Source organism: Hypanus sabinus, chromosome 17 (genome assembly GCF_030144855.1).
Source record: "Hypanus sabinus isolate sHypSab1 chromosome 17, sHypSab1.hap1, whole genome shotgun sequence".
NCBI lineage: Eukaryota > Metazoa > Chordata > Chondrichthyes > Myliobatiformes > Dasyatidae > Hypanus > Hypanus sabinus.
In genome coordinates, this window is record NC_082722.1 from 85561337 (window position 1) to 85576936 (window position 15600).

Here is a 15600-nt window from a genome sequence, read left to right on the forward strand (position 1 = left end):
CTATGCCCACTTGTCCTGGACTTACCCACCATGGGAAGCATCCTTTCCACATCTACTCTGCCTAGGCCTTTCAACATTCAAAATGTTTCAATGAGATTCCCCAAATTCTAGCAAGTACAGTACCCTTTCATCCCCGAAATCATCTTTGTGAACCTCCTCTGAACCTTCTCCAATTGTCCGATGCCAGGACATCTATACTTAGATAAGAGTCCAAAACTGTGCACAATATTCAAGATGAGGCCTCACCAGTGCTTTATAAAGCCTCAGCATCACATTCCTGCTCTTATATTCTAGACCTCTTGAAATGAATGCTAACTTTGCATTAGCCTTCTTCACCACAGACTCAACTTGCAAGTGAACCTTCAGGGTGTTCTGCACAAGGATTCCCGAGTCCCTTTACATTTTGGATTTTTGGACATTTTTCCCTGCACATTTATTTCTTCCATCAAAGTGTATAACCATGCATTTTCCAACATTGTATTTCATTTGCCACTTGCTTGCTTATTCTCCTAATCTATCTTAAGTCTTTCTGCAGCCTTCCTGTTTTCTCAACACTATCTGCCCCTCCACCAATCTTCATTTCATCTGCCGACTTGGCGCAAAGCCATCTAAATCATTGATATACAGCATAAAAAGAAGTGGTCCCAACACTGACCCCTGAAGAGCACCACTAAGTCACTAGCCAACCTGAAAAGGATCCATTTATTTCCACTTGCTGCTTCTTATCAATCAACCAATGCCCTAACCATGCTAGTAACTTTGCTGTAATACCATGGGTTGTTAATTTGATAAGTAGCCTCATAAGTGGTACCTTGTCAAAGGCCTTCTGAAAAACCAAATATACAACATCCACAACATCCCCTTTATCTATCCTACTTGTAATCCCCTCAAATAATTCCAACAAGTTCGTCAAGCAAGATTTTCCCATGAGGAAACCATGCTGATTATATCCTATTTTGTCCTGTCACAGAGTACTCTATAACCTCATCCTTAACAATTGACTCCAACCACATCCAATTGAATTGACCTTATTTCATACATGAGGAGTAAAAATCTTTGTTACGTCTCTGTCTTGTGCAATGTGCAAATTAGACCATAACACCATAAGATATAGGAGCAGAAGTAGGCCATTTGGCCCATCGAGTCTGCTGCACCATTCAGTCATGGGTTGATCCAATTCTTCCAGTCGTCCCCACTCCACTACCTTCTCCCCATACCCTTTGATGCCCTGGCTAATCATGAACCTATTCATCGCTGCCTTAAATGCACCCAATGACTTGGCCTCCACAGCCACTCGTGGCAACAAATTCCACAGATTTACCACCCTCTGACTAAAGTAATTTCTCTGCATCTGTGTTCTAAATGGACGTCCTTCAATCCTGAAGTCATGCCTTCTTGTCCTAGACTCCCCTACCATGGCAAATAACTTTGCCATATCTAATATGTTCAGGCCTTTAACATCCCCCCCATTCTCCTGAACTCCAGCGAATATAGCCCAAGAGCTGCCAGATGTTCCTCATACGGTAACCCTTTCATTCCTGGAATCATTCTCGTGAGAATTATATAGTAATTTATAATAAATAGAATGTACAGTAAGATATACAACAAATATACAATATTGTCCCAACCATTGAGGACAGGATAACTGGTCTATAATTTCCTTTCTGCTGTTTCCCTCCTTTTTTAAAGAGTAAAGTGACATTTACAGTTTTCCAGTCCTCTGACTCCATGTCAGAGACCAATGATTCTTGAAAGATCTCTACCACTATCCTTTCAGAACCCTAGGGTGCAGTTCATCTGGTCTAGGTGCCTTATGTGCCTTTAGGTCTTTTAGCCTTTTGAGCACCTTCTGAAATGGTAACTGCACTTACTTCTCTTCCCTCACACCCTTCAATAACTGGGGGACAGAGTGTAGGATCTCCCAGTAGCCACACATTTTAATTCTGCATCCCATTTCCATTCTGATATGTCTATCCATGGCCTCCTCTACTGTCAAGATGAAGCCACACTCAGGTTGGTGGAACAACACCTTATATACCAGCTGGATAGCCTCCAACCTGATGGCATGAACATTAACTTCTCTAACTTCCTTTAATGCCCCTCCTCCCCTTCTTACCCCATCCCTGATATATTTAGTTTTCTCCCCCTTTTTTCTCTCTCTCTGCCCATCACTCTGCCTGTTCTCCATCTCCCTCTGGTGCTCCCCCTTTCTTTCTCCCTAGGCCTCCCATCCCATGATCCTTTCCCTTCTCCAGCTCTATATCCTTTTTGCCAATCACCTTTCCAGCTCTCAGCTTCACCCCACCCCCTCCGGTCTTCTGCTATCAGTTTGCATTTCCCCCTCCTACTTTCAAATCTCTTACTATCTTTCCTTTCAGTTAGTCCTGACGAAGGGTCTCGGCCCGAAACTTCGACAGTGCTTCTCCCTATAGATGCTGCCTGGCCTGCTGTGCTCCACTACCATTTTGTGTGTGTTACTGTATGTGTACCCTTAATATACAAATGCCCACCAACTGTTTAATTAGTAACTTAATAATATGAAATTATAACAAAGTGACGTGAATTGAGGTCTCTGGGGGACCTTCTCTGCCTCTCTGGATAATGTTTGCCCTGCAACGTCTGATCTGGGCATTAGTCTTCACAGGTACATCAGGTGGATTCTCAGCACTGATGACAGGCTTATCTGTGGGCGAGGTTGATGTGGTCGCATCAGGAGTGTTTGCTTCTTTGTCCGGGGAGTCAGAACAAGATGTTGTTGTGTTTTCTACCTGAGCATTTAGGATTTGATCCACATGATGTGCTTCTATGTCATTGGAGTCCGGGCAAGGTGTTGATGAGTTTTTCACCTGAGCATCCAGGATTTGATCCACATGGCGTCTCCATACATTCTCTCCCACCTGTACTCTATACATAAGTGGCCCGTCTATGGTGGAAATTATACCCGGCTGCCACTTTTCAGTTCGGTAATCCCGTGCAAGAACTGACTGTCCCAGATTGAAGCTCCGTGTTGACTTAGCATTCAAGTGTTTTTATTGTCTGTTCTCTACATCACGCCGTACATTTGTCTTGAGAAGATCCATATGGGACCTCAGGTTCCTGTTCAGAAACATCACCGCTGGAGTCTGGTTAGTGGTTGCGTGTACTGCATTACAATAGGCGAGGAGGAAGTTGTCTATCTTGAGTTGTAGTGGTTGATTTTTGCTGTCCCTTGCCTTGAGGGCTTTCTTGAATGTCTGCACAAATCTTTCTGCCAAGCCATTTGTGGATGGATGATAAGGGACAGATGTGAAGTGCTTGATTCCATTGTTCTTCACAAAACTTTGGAATTCTTCAGAGACTAATTGTCATCCATTGTCTGTGCAGATTTGCTAAGTTATGCCATTCCTAGTGAACATGGTCCTCAGCACTGTAATGGTCTTTTCCGATGTGGTTGTCTTCATTTTGACGACCTGGCCATTTGGAATGTGCATCAACGCCAATTAAAAAGAGAGTCCATGAATGGTCCAGCAAAGTCAATGTGCACTCGATGCCATGGTGATGAGGGCCACTCCCACAGATGGAGAGGGGCTTGTGGTGTTGTGTTCTGGACCTTTTGACATCCAGAGCAGTTCTTGGTCACGTCCTCAATTTGTTTATTGATTCCTGGCCACCATACATAGGCTTTCATCTTCACAGTATCCAGGTGCCCCTCGTGTAGTTCCTCCAACACTCTGGTGCGTAACATGGGAGGAATCACAACTCGTGAGTCACACATTAGTTTTTTCTGACACACTGACAACTACTCCTTCCCCACTGAAAAGACTGGAAATTGTGTTACTCTGCGCTTGCCATCCCTTTACTGTGATGTTGTGTGAAAGGTCTCTGCTGGATCCATTTGTGTAGATACCTCAGAAGTGGTCTTGCCTGGACGTTACGACCCGCGGCCCGAACTTTCCCTTTTTGGATTCACAGCCTCACTCTCTTCTTCCAAGTGCCGTTTATCAATTAAAACACGGTGTTCCGATACAATGGAGGTTCATTAACCTCATCGCCAATTTGTTGTGTATGTGACCGGTTACACAACAAAACTATAATTAAAAACACTAGTGACTGGTGCTAAGTTAATGGGTTTTTTACTTACGGAACCTGAACTAAACACATATATACAGATCAATAGGTGCCTAATAGTGCATGCTCAATAATGTGTTACTACGACAGTAGGCTATATGGTACAGAAACTTACCCAGAGCCGAAACCACCTTTGAGCCAAAGACTGTCCCCTCCCACGCTCACCACTGGCCCACTACCAACAACAGCTGCTCTGTTTGTCCCTTCTCTATTTTTATTTATTCCACTCTTTGAAGAAGGAAAGCTGCATTCTGGGGACAGAAGCGGTGGAGACAAAGGAACTGAGAAAAGGGAATAACATTTTTACAGGAGACAGGGTGAGAAGAGGAATAATCAGTAGATTTATAAAAGATGCTAGATGAGAGTTTGTCTCCAGAGGTGGTAAGGCTGGGATTGGTGCAGAAAGAGTGGTTGGCTGTGTGTTTGTAGGGGTTAAAGTTTGAGGAGAAAAGGAGTGCTGAATTTGAGCCGGCTGATGGTTCGTCAGCATTTGAGATGAAAAGATCCAGAGAATGCAGAGAACCAAAGTGGGGTGTCCAAGAAGCGGAAGAGGGTTGGAGACAGGAGAAAAGGTCATCAGTGTGGAATTTTTGCCGAAGAAGTGGGCTTAAAAAATGGAGAGGATGGAACAAGAGCTTGGTTTGTTGTAGGTACAGAACTTACTGTGGGGTACTTAGGCAAGAGGCTTGCTGAGGACAGAATGTTTTGCTTTGAGAGGGAAGGTTGGAGGAAATGGTGAAGACATGGCAGAGTTTAGAGCTGGGATCAGGAGGGAATAGAGTTGGTGGTCCCAGAGGAAAGGGGATGGTTGGGGTTTTCATAAGGTGAGGTGAGAGTAAGATGGAGGCTCTGAAGTATGATCATCTTCTGTGCCATCTTGTATCCTTTTGTTGCCACTTTCAATAAGCTGTCATGTTGCACCTCAAAATCTCTGTAAATCAATGCTCCTAAAGTTGCTGCCATTCAGCTATATCCTTTCTCCTACACTGGACCATCCATTTGTCCAATTAAACATTGTCTAGACATAATTCCCTCCTCCTGATTGGCTACATTCCAAAAACCAGGTCCAGTAATGGTCCCAACTTGTTTATCTACCCACAGTTTGAGTCAAATGAACAAGTATAATGTTTTTGTGTTAGTTTATTTAATTGGGTTCTCTTTATCTAGTTTTAAGACTTACGTGAAGATGTGATCACATTTTAGGATATATTAATGCAGAAATGGAGAAAATTCTACAGAGTTCACAAACTTCGTAGCACCACTGTAGATGAACTTGTAGCACAGTTACAGATTGGCATGTATCACATTGTGGGCATCACTGAATTGTGGCTGAAAGACGATTATAGCTGGGAACTTAATGTCCAAAGATACACATTGTATAGATAGGACAACAGGTTAGCCAAAGGGGTGGGGTGGCTCTGTTGGTTAAAAAATGCATTCAAGTAATTAGAAATAGGTGGTTGGAAGATGTAGAATCGTTGTGAGTAGAGCTAAGAAACTGCAGAAGTAAAAAGATCCTGATGGACTTGAATACAGACCAACAAACAGTAATAAAATGTGGTCTACAAATTATAACGGGAGATAGAAAATCCACATCAAAAGGGCAGTGTTACGATAGTCATGATGGGGGATTTCAAAATACAAGTAGATTGGAAAAAACAGGTCCGTGCTGGAACCCAAGAGGGAAAATTTGTATATACCATAATATGATAGAATTCGCACTTCAGTTTGAGAAGAAGCTAATGTCAGATGTATAAGTATTATAGTGGAGTAAAGGGAATTACTGAGCCATGAAAGAGGAGGTGGCCAAAACTGTTTAGAGGGAACACTAGCAGGGTTGATGGCAGAGCAGCAATGGCTGGAATTTCTAGGAGCATTTTGGAAGTACAGGATAGGTACATCCTAAAGAAAAAGTTGTATTCTAAAGGCAGGATGATGCACTCATGGCTATGATAAAAGCCAACGAGAGGACGTATAATAGTGCAAAAATTAGTGGGAAGCTTGAGTCCTAGGAAGCTTTTAAAAACCAATACAAGGCAACTAAAAAGTCATTAAGAAGGAAAAGATGGAATATGAAGGTAAACCAGCCAATACTATTAAAGAGGATGCCAAAAGTTTCTTCAAATATATAAAGTGTAAAATAATTTCTCCTCTGATTTGTATTCGTCTTTATATATTTTTAAATCAATAAAAAGGATTAAAAATGAGAAAGTAGTGGATGAACTGAGTAAGTATTTTGCATTTGTCTTCACTGTGGAAGACATTGTAGGATGCCAGTAGTTTGAGAATGTCGGGGGGCAGAAGTGTGTGGAGTTGCCATTACTAGGGAGAATGTTGTTGGGAAACTGAAAGGTCTGAAGTTGGCTAAGTCAACTGGACCAGATGGTCTATTCCCCATGGTTCAGAAAGAGAAGTCTGAAGAGATCATGAAGGTATTCGTGATAAATTTTTCAAGTATCAGTGGATTCTAGCATGGCTTCAGAGAACTGGAAAATTGAAAATGTCCCTCCACTTCAAGGAGGGAGGGAGGCAGAAGAAAGGAAATTATAGGCCTGACTTCAGTGATTGGGAAGATGTTGAGTCGATGTGGTTTCCAGGTATTTGGAGGCAGATTATACAAAGGGTGATTGATAAGTTCATGGCCTAAGGTAGAGGGAGTCAATTTTAGAAAACCTAGCACATTTATTTTTCACCCTCCCCTAGTCCATGCCCTTGTAAACTTCCTTGGGTGATAAGCCCTTGAGACCGAGGTAGCGGAATGACTGCATGAAGGCCGATGTCCATTTTCTTAGACAGTGTTTACTTGCAGTTTTCAATTATCTGAAACAGAAATACCACAAAAGTTATTAACTTCAAACTTTCTGCATAATCACTCAAAGAGTTGAACTGCACGTGCATGTAGCAAGAGCTGTATAACTCAACTCCTTCTACCTTAGGCCACGAACTTATCAATCACCCCCAGTGGTCCAAGACGCCGACTTCTACAAAGAAGGGATCCATATGCTCCACGACCACTGGACTAATTGTGTAAATGTAGGAGGGGACTATGTTGAAAAATGAATGTGCTAGGTTTTCTAAAACTGACTCCTCCTACCATAGGCCACAAACTTATCAGTCACCCCTCGTATAGTGTCATTGGAGAGAGTCCAGAAGAAGTTCACAAGGATGATTCTGGGAATGAAGGGGTTAACATATGAGGAGAGTTTGACAGCTTTGGTCCTGTAATCACTGCAATTTAGAAGAACATGGTGGTGGGGGGGGGGGGGGGGGAATCTCTTGAAATGTTGAAAGGACTTGTTTACCAGAATCACCCCTTGTAATACTGATCAGCAAGGCACAGAGAATCTGTACTTACCGACAAGTAACTTCTATTTTCTCAACTAAAAAGCATTTGGGTTCACAAATTAACTACCTGTGTTCACCCTACTAGAATCCCTGACCTTCTATGAGCAGTCAATGAAGAGAAAATATATTACCCAGGAAAGGAGTGTACGCTGGCATTCCTCGTGGTCCCAATCTCCACGTGTCCATGGGGTCCACCTTATCCGCAATGGTTGGTCTCTAGTTGCTGGAGAGTCACACATAAGAGCCCGGGGGAATTAAGGGTTGTGGGGAAATGGGTGGTAGGTGTAGGTGAGTCCATGGCCAGATCAGCCATGATCTTATTGAACGGCTGAGCAGGCTCGATGGGCCAAATGGCTTACTCCTGCTCCTATTTCTTGGATGTGGCCTCTATTGGTCATGGTCGACCATGGGTAGTGCCTCTGGTAGTCACTGGTTTGTCAAGCAGAGTCGACTGTGGCTATTGAGGCTGATCCTAGAACAGCAGGCTCTGCCACAGTTGCTGCATGTGTAGGGCGTCATGGAATTGTCAGCTGTCCGCTGTGCTCTCTGTTTAGCTCTCCGCTCCTCAAACTGATTCAGGATCACTCTTTCACCTTGTCCTAGGTGTTGCTGAAGGGTACCTTGCCATTTGTTGCGGTCATCTGCTGTATCCTCCCAGCACTCTGTGTTGATTTTTAAGGCTTTCATATCGCGCTTACAGAGATCCTTGAAGCGAAGCTGGGGTCTACCAGTGTTCTTGCCTATTGCTAGTTCTCTGTAGAGTATGTCCTTTGGCAGTCTACCATCCTTCATACGACAGACGTGGACGAGCCAGTGCAATATGCGTTGTCTTAAAAGTGTGAACTTTATGGGAAGTCCAGCGTGGGGGAGGACCTCAGAGTTTGGAATTTTGTCTCTCCAGGTGATGCAGAGGATACGCCATAGGCTGCAAAAGTGAAAACTATTGAGTTTCCTCTCCTGCTTGGAGTAGATGGTCCAAGTCTTGCTACCATACAGAAGGGTGCTGATAACACATGCATTGTACACAGCAGTCTTGGTCTTTGTAGCGAGTTTCGGATTCTCCCAGACCGGCGAGGAGAGTTGAGCAAGGATCATTGCTGTTTTGCAGATACGCCTCTTGATTTCGGCATCGAGGGAGAGAATGTTGCTAACGGTCGACCCCAGGTATGTGAACTTGTGGACAACTTCTAGATTGTAATTGTCGATGGTAATGACTGGTATCTCCACTACGTTCTGAGCAAGGACATTTACTTTAGGCTGGTGGTAAGCCCGAAGTCCTTGCATGCCTTAAAGAAGCTGTCCACGAGTTTGTATTTGCTGTTTGGTTTGCGAGGTTATAGCAGCGTCATTGGCAAAGAGCATGTCACATATTAGGAACTTTCACACCTTTGTTCTTGCTTTCATGCGCTCAGAGTTGAACAGCTGCCCATCAGACCTGGTGTGCATGTGGGTGCCTTCTGTCAACATCCCAACCGCATGCTTCAATAGCAGAGAGAAGAAGATGCCGAATAATATTGGGGCCAACACGCATCCTTGTTTGACTCCATTACGAGTAGTGAAGGGTTCTGATGAGCTGCCATCATACTGAACAGTAGCCCTCTTGTCGTCTTGGAATAACTTGATGATACTTTGGAGTTTCGGGGAGAATCTGAAAGAGCCCATCCCTGCTGACAAGGTTGAAAGCCTTGGTCAAGTCGATGAAAGTGACATAGAGGGGTTTCTGTTGTTCCCTACACTTCTCCTGGAGTTGACGGAGTGAGAAAATCATGTCAACAGTTGACCTTCTTGCGCGAAAACTACATTGGGACTTGGGGTAGACCCGTTCTGCCAGAGTTTGTAGACATGCCAGAGTTACACGAGCAAAGACTTTGCTGACAATACTTAAGAGGGAGATACCCCTGTAGTTGTTGCAGTCACTCCTATCACCCTTGTTCTTGTACAAAGTGACAATTTTGGAGTCGCGTATATCCTGTGGTACGGCTCCTTCCTTCCAGCACTGATGGAGGACCTCGTGTAAAGGTTGAAGGAGTGAGCTCTTACAGTGTTTGATCAGGTCTGGAGGAATCCCATCATTGCCAGGAGCTTTCCCCGGGGCCAGACTGTCAGTTGCCTTGCTGAGGTCCTCAATGGTTGGTTTGGAGTTGAGTTCATCCATGACTGGTAGACAGTTGATGGCATCAGTGGCTGAGCTAACAACATTTTCCCTCAAGTAGCGCTCAGGGTAGTGTTCTACCCAGCGTTCTATCTGCATGCTTTTATCGGTGATTATTTCACCGCTGGATGACTTCAGGGGTGCTGTCTTGCTCTGCGAAGGGCCAAGGGCCTTCTTGATACCATCATACATCAATCTGATGTTGCCTGTCACAGCTGCTGTCTGAATGTTCTCACTGAGCTGGAGCCAGTACTCATTTGTGCACTTCCTTGCAGTCTGTTGCACTTTGCTTCTAGCAGCTCAAGGTGCCTGGAGTGTTTGGTCGGATGGTGAGCGCTCGTATTCTGTGAGAGCTGCACGCTTGGCTTAGATGACAGGAGTCATGATGTTGGAGTTTGCCTCAAACCAGTCACTGCTCTTTATGGTCTTTCTTCCAAAGATAGAGAGTGCTGATTCGTGGATGGTGTTGCAAAGGTATGACCATTGTTCTGTTGCAGTATCTCCTTGTGAGGAGGTAGTCATAGGACCCTGTACTGACTTGGTAAACTGGTCAACCTTTTCTGACTTTCATCTCTGTTGTGTTGATGCGAGGTTTTCCAGTATGTTTGGAATGGTAGATTTTCTTCGGACGTAGTTTAATCTTGCACATACTAAAGCATGCTCCATATCACAGTCTGCACCGTGGTATGAGTGGGTAATTAGTACAGAGCTGATGAAAGAGCGCCTGGTGATGATCATGTCTAGTTGGTGCCAGTGTTTAGACCATGGATGTGTAGGAGTTAGTTACACACAGGCCGTGATAGGAGCAGAACTCCAGGAGACGTTCATTGTCATTTATTTTGCCAATTCCAAAGTGGCTGAGACGGCCAGGAATCGTTATTGGCTCCCACTCTGGTGTTGAAGTCACCAAGGAGAACAAAGTGCTCATCACTGGGAATATTCCTGACAACAGCTTCTAATTTGTCATAGAACTTATATTTTGCCTCAGTGGTGGAGTTCAAGGTAGGGGCATATACACTGTTGAGAGATACTGGGCCATGACTGGAGTGTAGGTGGAGAGTCACAAGTCGTTCTGATTCATTTTCTGGTGGCTCCACCATTTGCATCAAGGAGTTCCTAACAGCAAAACCCACTCCCATGATCGCGGAGTTTGTGTTAGTTCTTTCCCTGCCAGAAGAATGTGTAGTCCCTTTCCTTCAGTGTACCTGAATCCACCAAACGTGTTTCTTGTAGGGTAGCTAAATCTACTTTGAGCCTTAGTAGCTCATTGTTAATGACCGCTGTTTTTTGTGCATCTTCAATATCCTTGAGGTTTTGGTCAAGTCCAGTCATCATTGTGCGGACATTCCGACATCCCAGCTTGAGGGGTGTTGTCTTACTCGATTTGTTTTCTTTCTTGTCTGGTGCAGTAATTACAGTCAGCTCTTCATGGAATAATCCATTATCCCCATGCACCCAATGAGAAAGACTTGGCTGTGGCAGTACAGCACCTTATTGACTGGGGGCTGCCCAGTGAAATGCGATGATCTCTCCCACCATCGGAAGCAACCCCTGGCGCCATGCTCTACGCCAATCAAGCATTATGACATAACCAGTAAGTGCTACTTTCTGTGTTTGTCTGACGCTATAAAGCGAAGCTGGAGTGGTCTCTCCGGGGCAAAGTTGATATGGAGATCCGTCTGTTGCCCATGTAGTGGGACCCCCTTTCTCCATTCTGATGACAGGTCCAAAGGAACGACGAAAGTCAATACACTTTGGGACCAGCAGCATCGCAGGAGTTGCCGTGCCAGTGCTGGGTACAGCAATCAGCCACCTTCGGGACTCCGACTCCGGATTTTTCCTCGGGGTTTACCCCCAAAGCCTTTCCCGTGATTGGGTATAGCCACATGGCAGTGGAGGTTAGAAATCAAAGTTTTCCTTCTCCTAGATGAGCTACCATTCATGGTTAACAAGCCCCATCTGCCCGTAGCAACTGGTTTTAAGGCGCCAGTGGCCTACCTTTGCCCCTTGTCCTGTCATTGAGAACAGCTCTGCCAGGCATAAAAACTATGTTCATGATAATACAGGAAAGATACTTATACAGATAGAGCATTGGCTGATTGGCAGGAAGCAAAGAATGGGAATAAAGGGAGCCTTTTCTGGCTAGTTGCTAGTGACTAGTAGTATTCCACAGTGGTCTGTGTTGGAACCACTTCTTTTTACATTATTGTCAATGATTTGGATGAAGGAATTGATAGGTTTGTGGCCAAGTTTGCTAATGATGCCAAGATAGGTGGAGCAGGAGCATGTGGTGCTGGAGTAGGCTGTTGATCACACCAACCAACCCTTGCCACAATATTTTTAGAAATCACATAAAATACAACACAGGAACAGAGCCTCCATCCCACAATCTATTTAATCTCAAAATCCTGTACATGATCTGTATCCCACTTCTCCCTGTCAGTTCATGTGTCAGTGTATATGTTAAATACTGCTATCGTACTTGCTTCCAACCCCTGCCTTGGCACCCACCAACCACTATTTGTGTTTAAAAAAAAATAAAACTTGCCTTGTAAGTCTCCTTTAATTTTTCTCCCCTTTCATCTCAAATGTATCCCCATTGGTATTTGACTTTTCCACCCAGGGAAAAGCACACTGTTGTCTGCACCTGTCAATTTTGTAAATGTGTATCAGTGTGACTCTCGGCCTTCCACATTTCAGTGAAGACAATCCAAGTTTGTCTAACCTCTCCTTGTAGATGGTACTCTTCAATCTAGGCAGCATTCTGGTGCACCTATTCTGTATACTTTCAAACACCCTTCCTATGATACAGTGACCAGTATTATACACACTAACCCAAATTTGGCTTAAATAAAGTTTTATATAGCTACAACATTACCTAAAAAAATTTTATACTCAATCCATCTGATAAAGGCAAGCATGCTGCACGCTTTCTTCTCCACGCTCTATTTCAGTGGCCACTTTCAGCAACCTGTGGACTTGTACCTCAAGATCCCTGTGTATATCAGTGCTCCTAAAGCACTGCCATTTTGTTTAGTAATTTTTTCTTGTATTTGATCTCTTAAAATGCATCACCTCACACATGTCTGGATTAAACGCAATCTGCTACTTCTCTGGCCAAATTTCCAACTGATCTATATCCTGCTGTAGTCTTTGATAACTTTCTTCAGTGCTCACAGCTCCAGCAATTTTTGTGTCAACTGCAAACTTACTAATCAGACCACCTATATTTGCATACAAATACATGATAAAGAACAGAGGTAATTGTTGTGTTCTGTTCACAATGCTCCCAGCCCTGATCGTTGTGGAACCCCACTGCTTACAGACCTCCAGTCAGAAAAACACATGCCCTTCATTACCCTTGGTCTTCCATGACGTAGCCATTTTGTATCTAACTTGCCAGCCCACGTGACTTAACTTTGTAAGAACAGCCTACCATGTGGGATTTTGTCAGAAGTTTTACTAAAGTGTGTAAGTACCTTCCACTGCCCTACCATTATCAGTCATCTTCATCACCTTCTCAAAAAAACTGAACCAAGTCTGTAAGCCTCCCCACTGAGAACAAAGGCCAGCTATCCCCAGTAAGTCCATATTTTTTAAATAGTCACAAAGGTACCCTCTAAATCTTTTAATCCTTCCTCTAAATCTCTATCATGTCCATTTCTTTCAGCTCCTCAGGCATGTCTTCCCTACTAGTTCTGGGCAATCAATGGTTTTGAGATCGTCTGAAGCATTAACTTGATCAATTTATTTTCTTGTTTTATCACAGGTGCTATTGTGATGGAAAAGCCCAATGTACGATGGAATGATGTGGCAGGATTGGAAGTGGCAAAGGAGGCATTGAAGGAAGCGGTGATATTACCCATCAAGTTCCCTCACCTATTCACTGGTATGCTTTTGTAGCTAATGGTGATTCTTATCAAACATTTTTGGCAGCTCTGCTTTTATCCCATGTTCTAAAACTTTCTTGTCTTCATCCTGGGCTACAATGATGGAAAGGACGAACAAAAGTCAATAGAGATGCAGAAAAAAATCTCTCATTACTGAAAACAGTTAGAAAGGAGTAATGAGCAGAGCAAAACTACTGGGCTGCTGTCAAGTCTGGAAGGTGGTATATTTCTCAGTTGGAAAAACAAATAATTTTTTATTCAGCTGATGTTGAGTTATGTTGGAAGAATGTAAGAGCCCAGTGACTTATAGAATTGAAGCAATAGACTGAACAGAGCTTTCCTGGATAGTAATCACATAACATGGATTTTAATAGATCAGGAATGGGCTCTTTCCACCCATATCATCATGTTAGCTGTGATGTCGATCAATGCTAATCCTATTTGCTCACATTAGGCCATATCCCTCAATTCCTTACCTGTTCATTGTAATTGTATTGCTTCCACCACCTTCTCTGGCAGCTCATTCAACATAACTACCAGCCTCTAGATGGAAAAACCTTCCCCTTTGATCTAAATAACATAGGAAGGAAAAACAGAGGTCCTGAGAAGAGAATTTAGAGAGCTAGGCAGAAAGCTGAGAAGTAGGACCTCCAGGGTAGTAATTTCTGGATTGCCACCTGTGCCTGGCACCATGAGGATAGAAATAGTATGATTTGGCAGATTCATATGTGACTGAGAAGCTGGTGTGGGAGGTAGAGCTCAGGTTCTTGATCATTGGGATTCTTCTGGGGGAGGCATGACCTGCTCAAAAATGATGGTTTGCACCTGAACCTGAGGGGAACCAATATTCTCATGGACAGATTTGTTAGAGCTGTTGGGGAGGGTTTAAGCTAATTTGGCAGAAGGATGGGAACTGGAATGAAAGGACTCGGGGTAGGACGGATGGTAAAATAGCAAAGCTGTCGTGCAGCCAGACTGTCAGAGAGGGCAGGCAGATGCTAGGACAAAAGTGCAGCCAGCAAGGTGAGTTTCAGTGCCTTGAGGATGCAAAATCAAAAAGGTAGCAAATACAGTATTCAAAGCGTTATATCTCAATGTACAGAGTATAGGAAATAAGGTAGATGACCTTGTTGCACTTTTACAGATTGTCAGATATGATGTTGCGGCCATCACTGAATCATGGCTGAAGGATGGTTGGGAGCTGAATATCCAAGGTTACACACTGTATCTGAGGGATAGGAAGGTAGTCAGATGGGGTGGCATGGTTCCGTCAGTAAAGAATGGCATCAGATCAGTAGAAAAGTGTGAAATAGGATTGGAGGATGTTGAATCCTTGTGGGTTGAGTTAAACTGCAGGGGTAAAAGGAACCTGATGGCAGTGATATACAGGCCTCCAAACAGTAGCTAGGATTACAATGGGAAATGAAAAAGGTGTGTCAAAAGGGCAATGATATAGTTATGGGAGATTTTAACATGCAGGTAGATTGGGAGAATCAGGTAGGTAATGGATCTCAAGGGAGTGATTTTGTTAAATGCCTACAAGATGGCTTTTTAAAGCAGTTGTTGTTGAGCCTGCTAGGGGATCAGCTATACTGGATTGGGTGTTATGTAACAAACCGGAGGCAGTTAAGGAACTCATGATAAAGGAACCCTTAAGGCAGTGATCACAGTGTGATTGAGTTCAACATGAAATTTGACAGGGAGAAAGTAGAGTCTGACATAGCAGTAATTCAGTGGAGTAAAGGAAATTATAGTGGTATGAGAGAGGATTAGACCAAAGTAAATTTGATAACAGCAGAGCAGCAGTGTCTTGAGCTTTTGAGAAAAATGAGGAAGGTGCAGGACAGATGCATTCCAAAAGCAAAGAAATACTCAAATGGCAAAATAATACAACCGTGGCTGGCATGGGAAGTCAGAGCTAATATAAAAACAAAAGAAAGGGCATACAATAAAGCAAAAATTGGCGGGAAGCTAGAGCATTGGGGAGCTTTTAAAAATCTGCAGAAAGCAATTAGAATCATTCGGAGGAAAAAGATGAAATATGAAAGCTAGCCTGCAAACAATGTCAAGGTAGATAGAAAAGGCTTCTTCAAGTATATAATTTTT

The 15600-nt window shown here is 43.6% G+C and overlaps 1 protein-coding gene across 1 annotated transcript in view; it reads left to right on the forward strand.

Annotated features, from left to right (window-relative positions):
• Positions 1–15600, forward strand: part of LOC132407100 (vacuolar protein sorting-associated protein 4A) — a 136678-nt gene that overhangs the window by 52319 nt on the left and 68759 nt on the right. The window contains exon 5 of the mRNA XM_059993394.1: positions 13374–13493. Within this exon, the coding sequence (XP_059849377.1) occupies positions 13374–13493 (120 nt within the window). The remainder of the gene's footprint in view (positions 1–13373; positions 13494–15600) is intronic.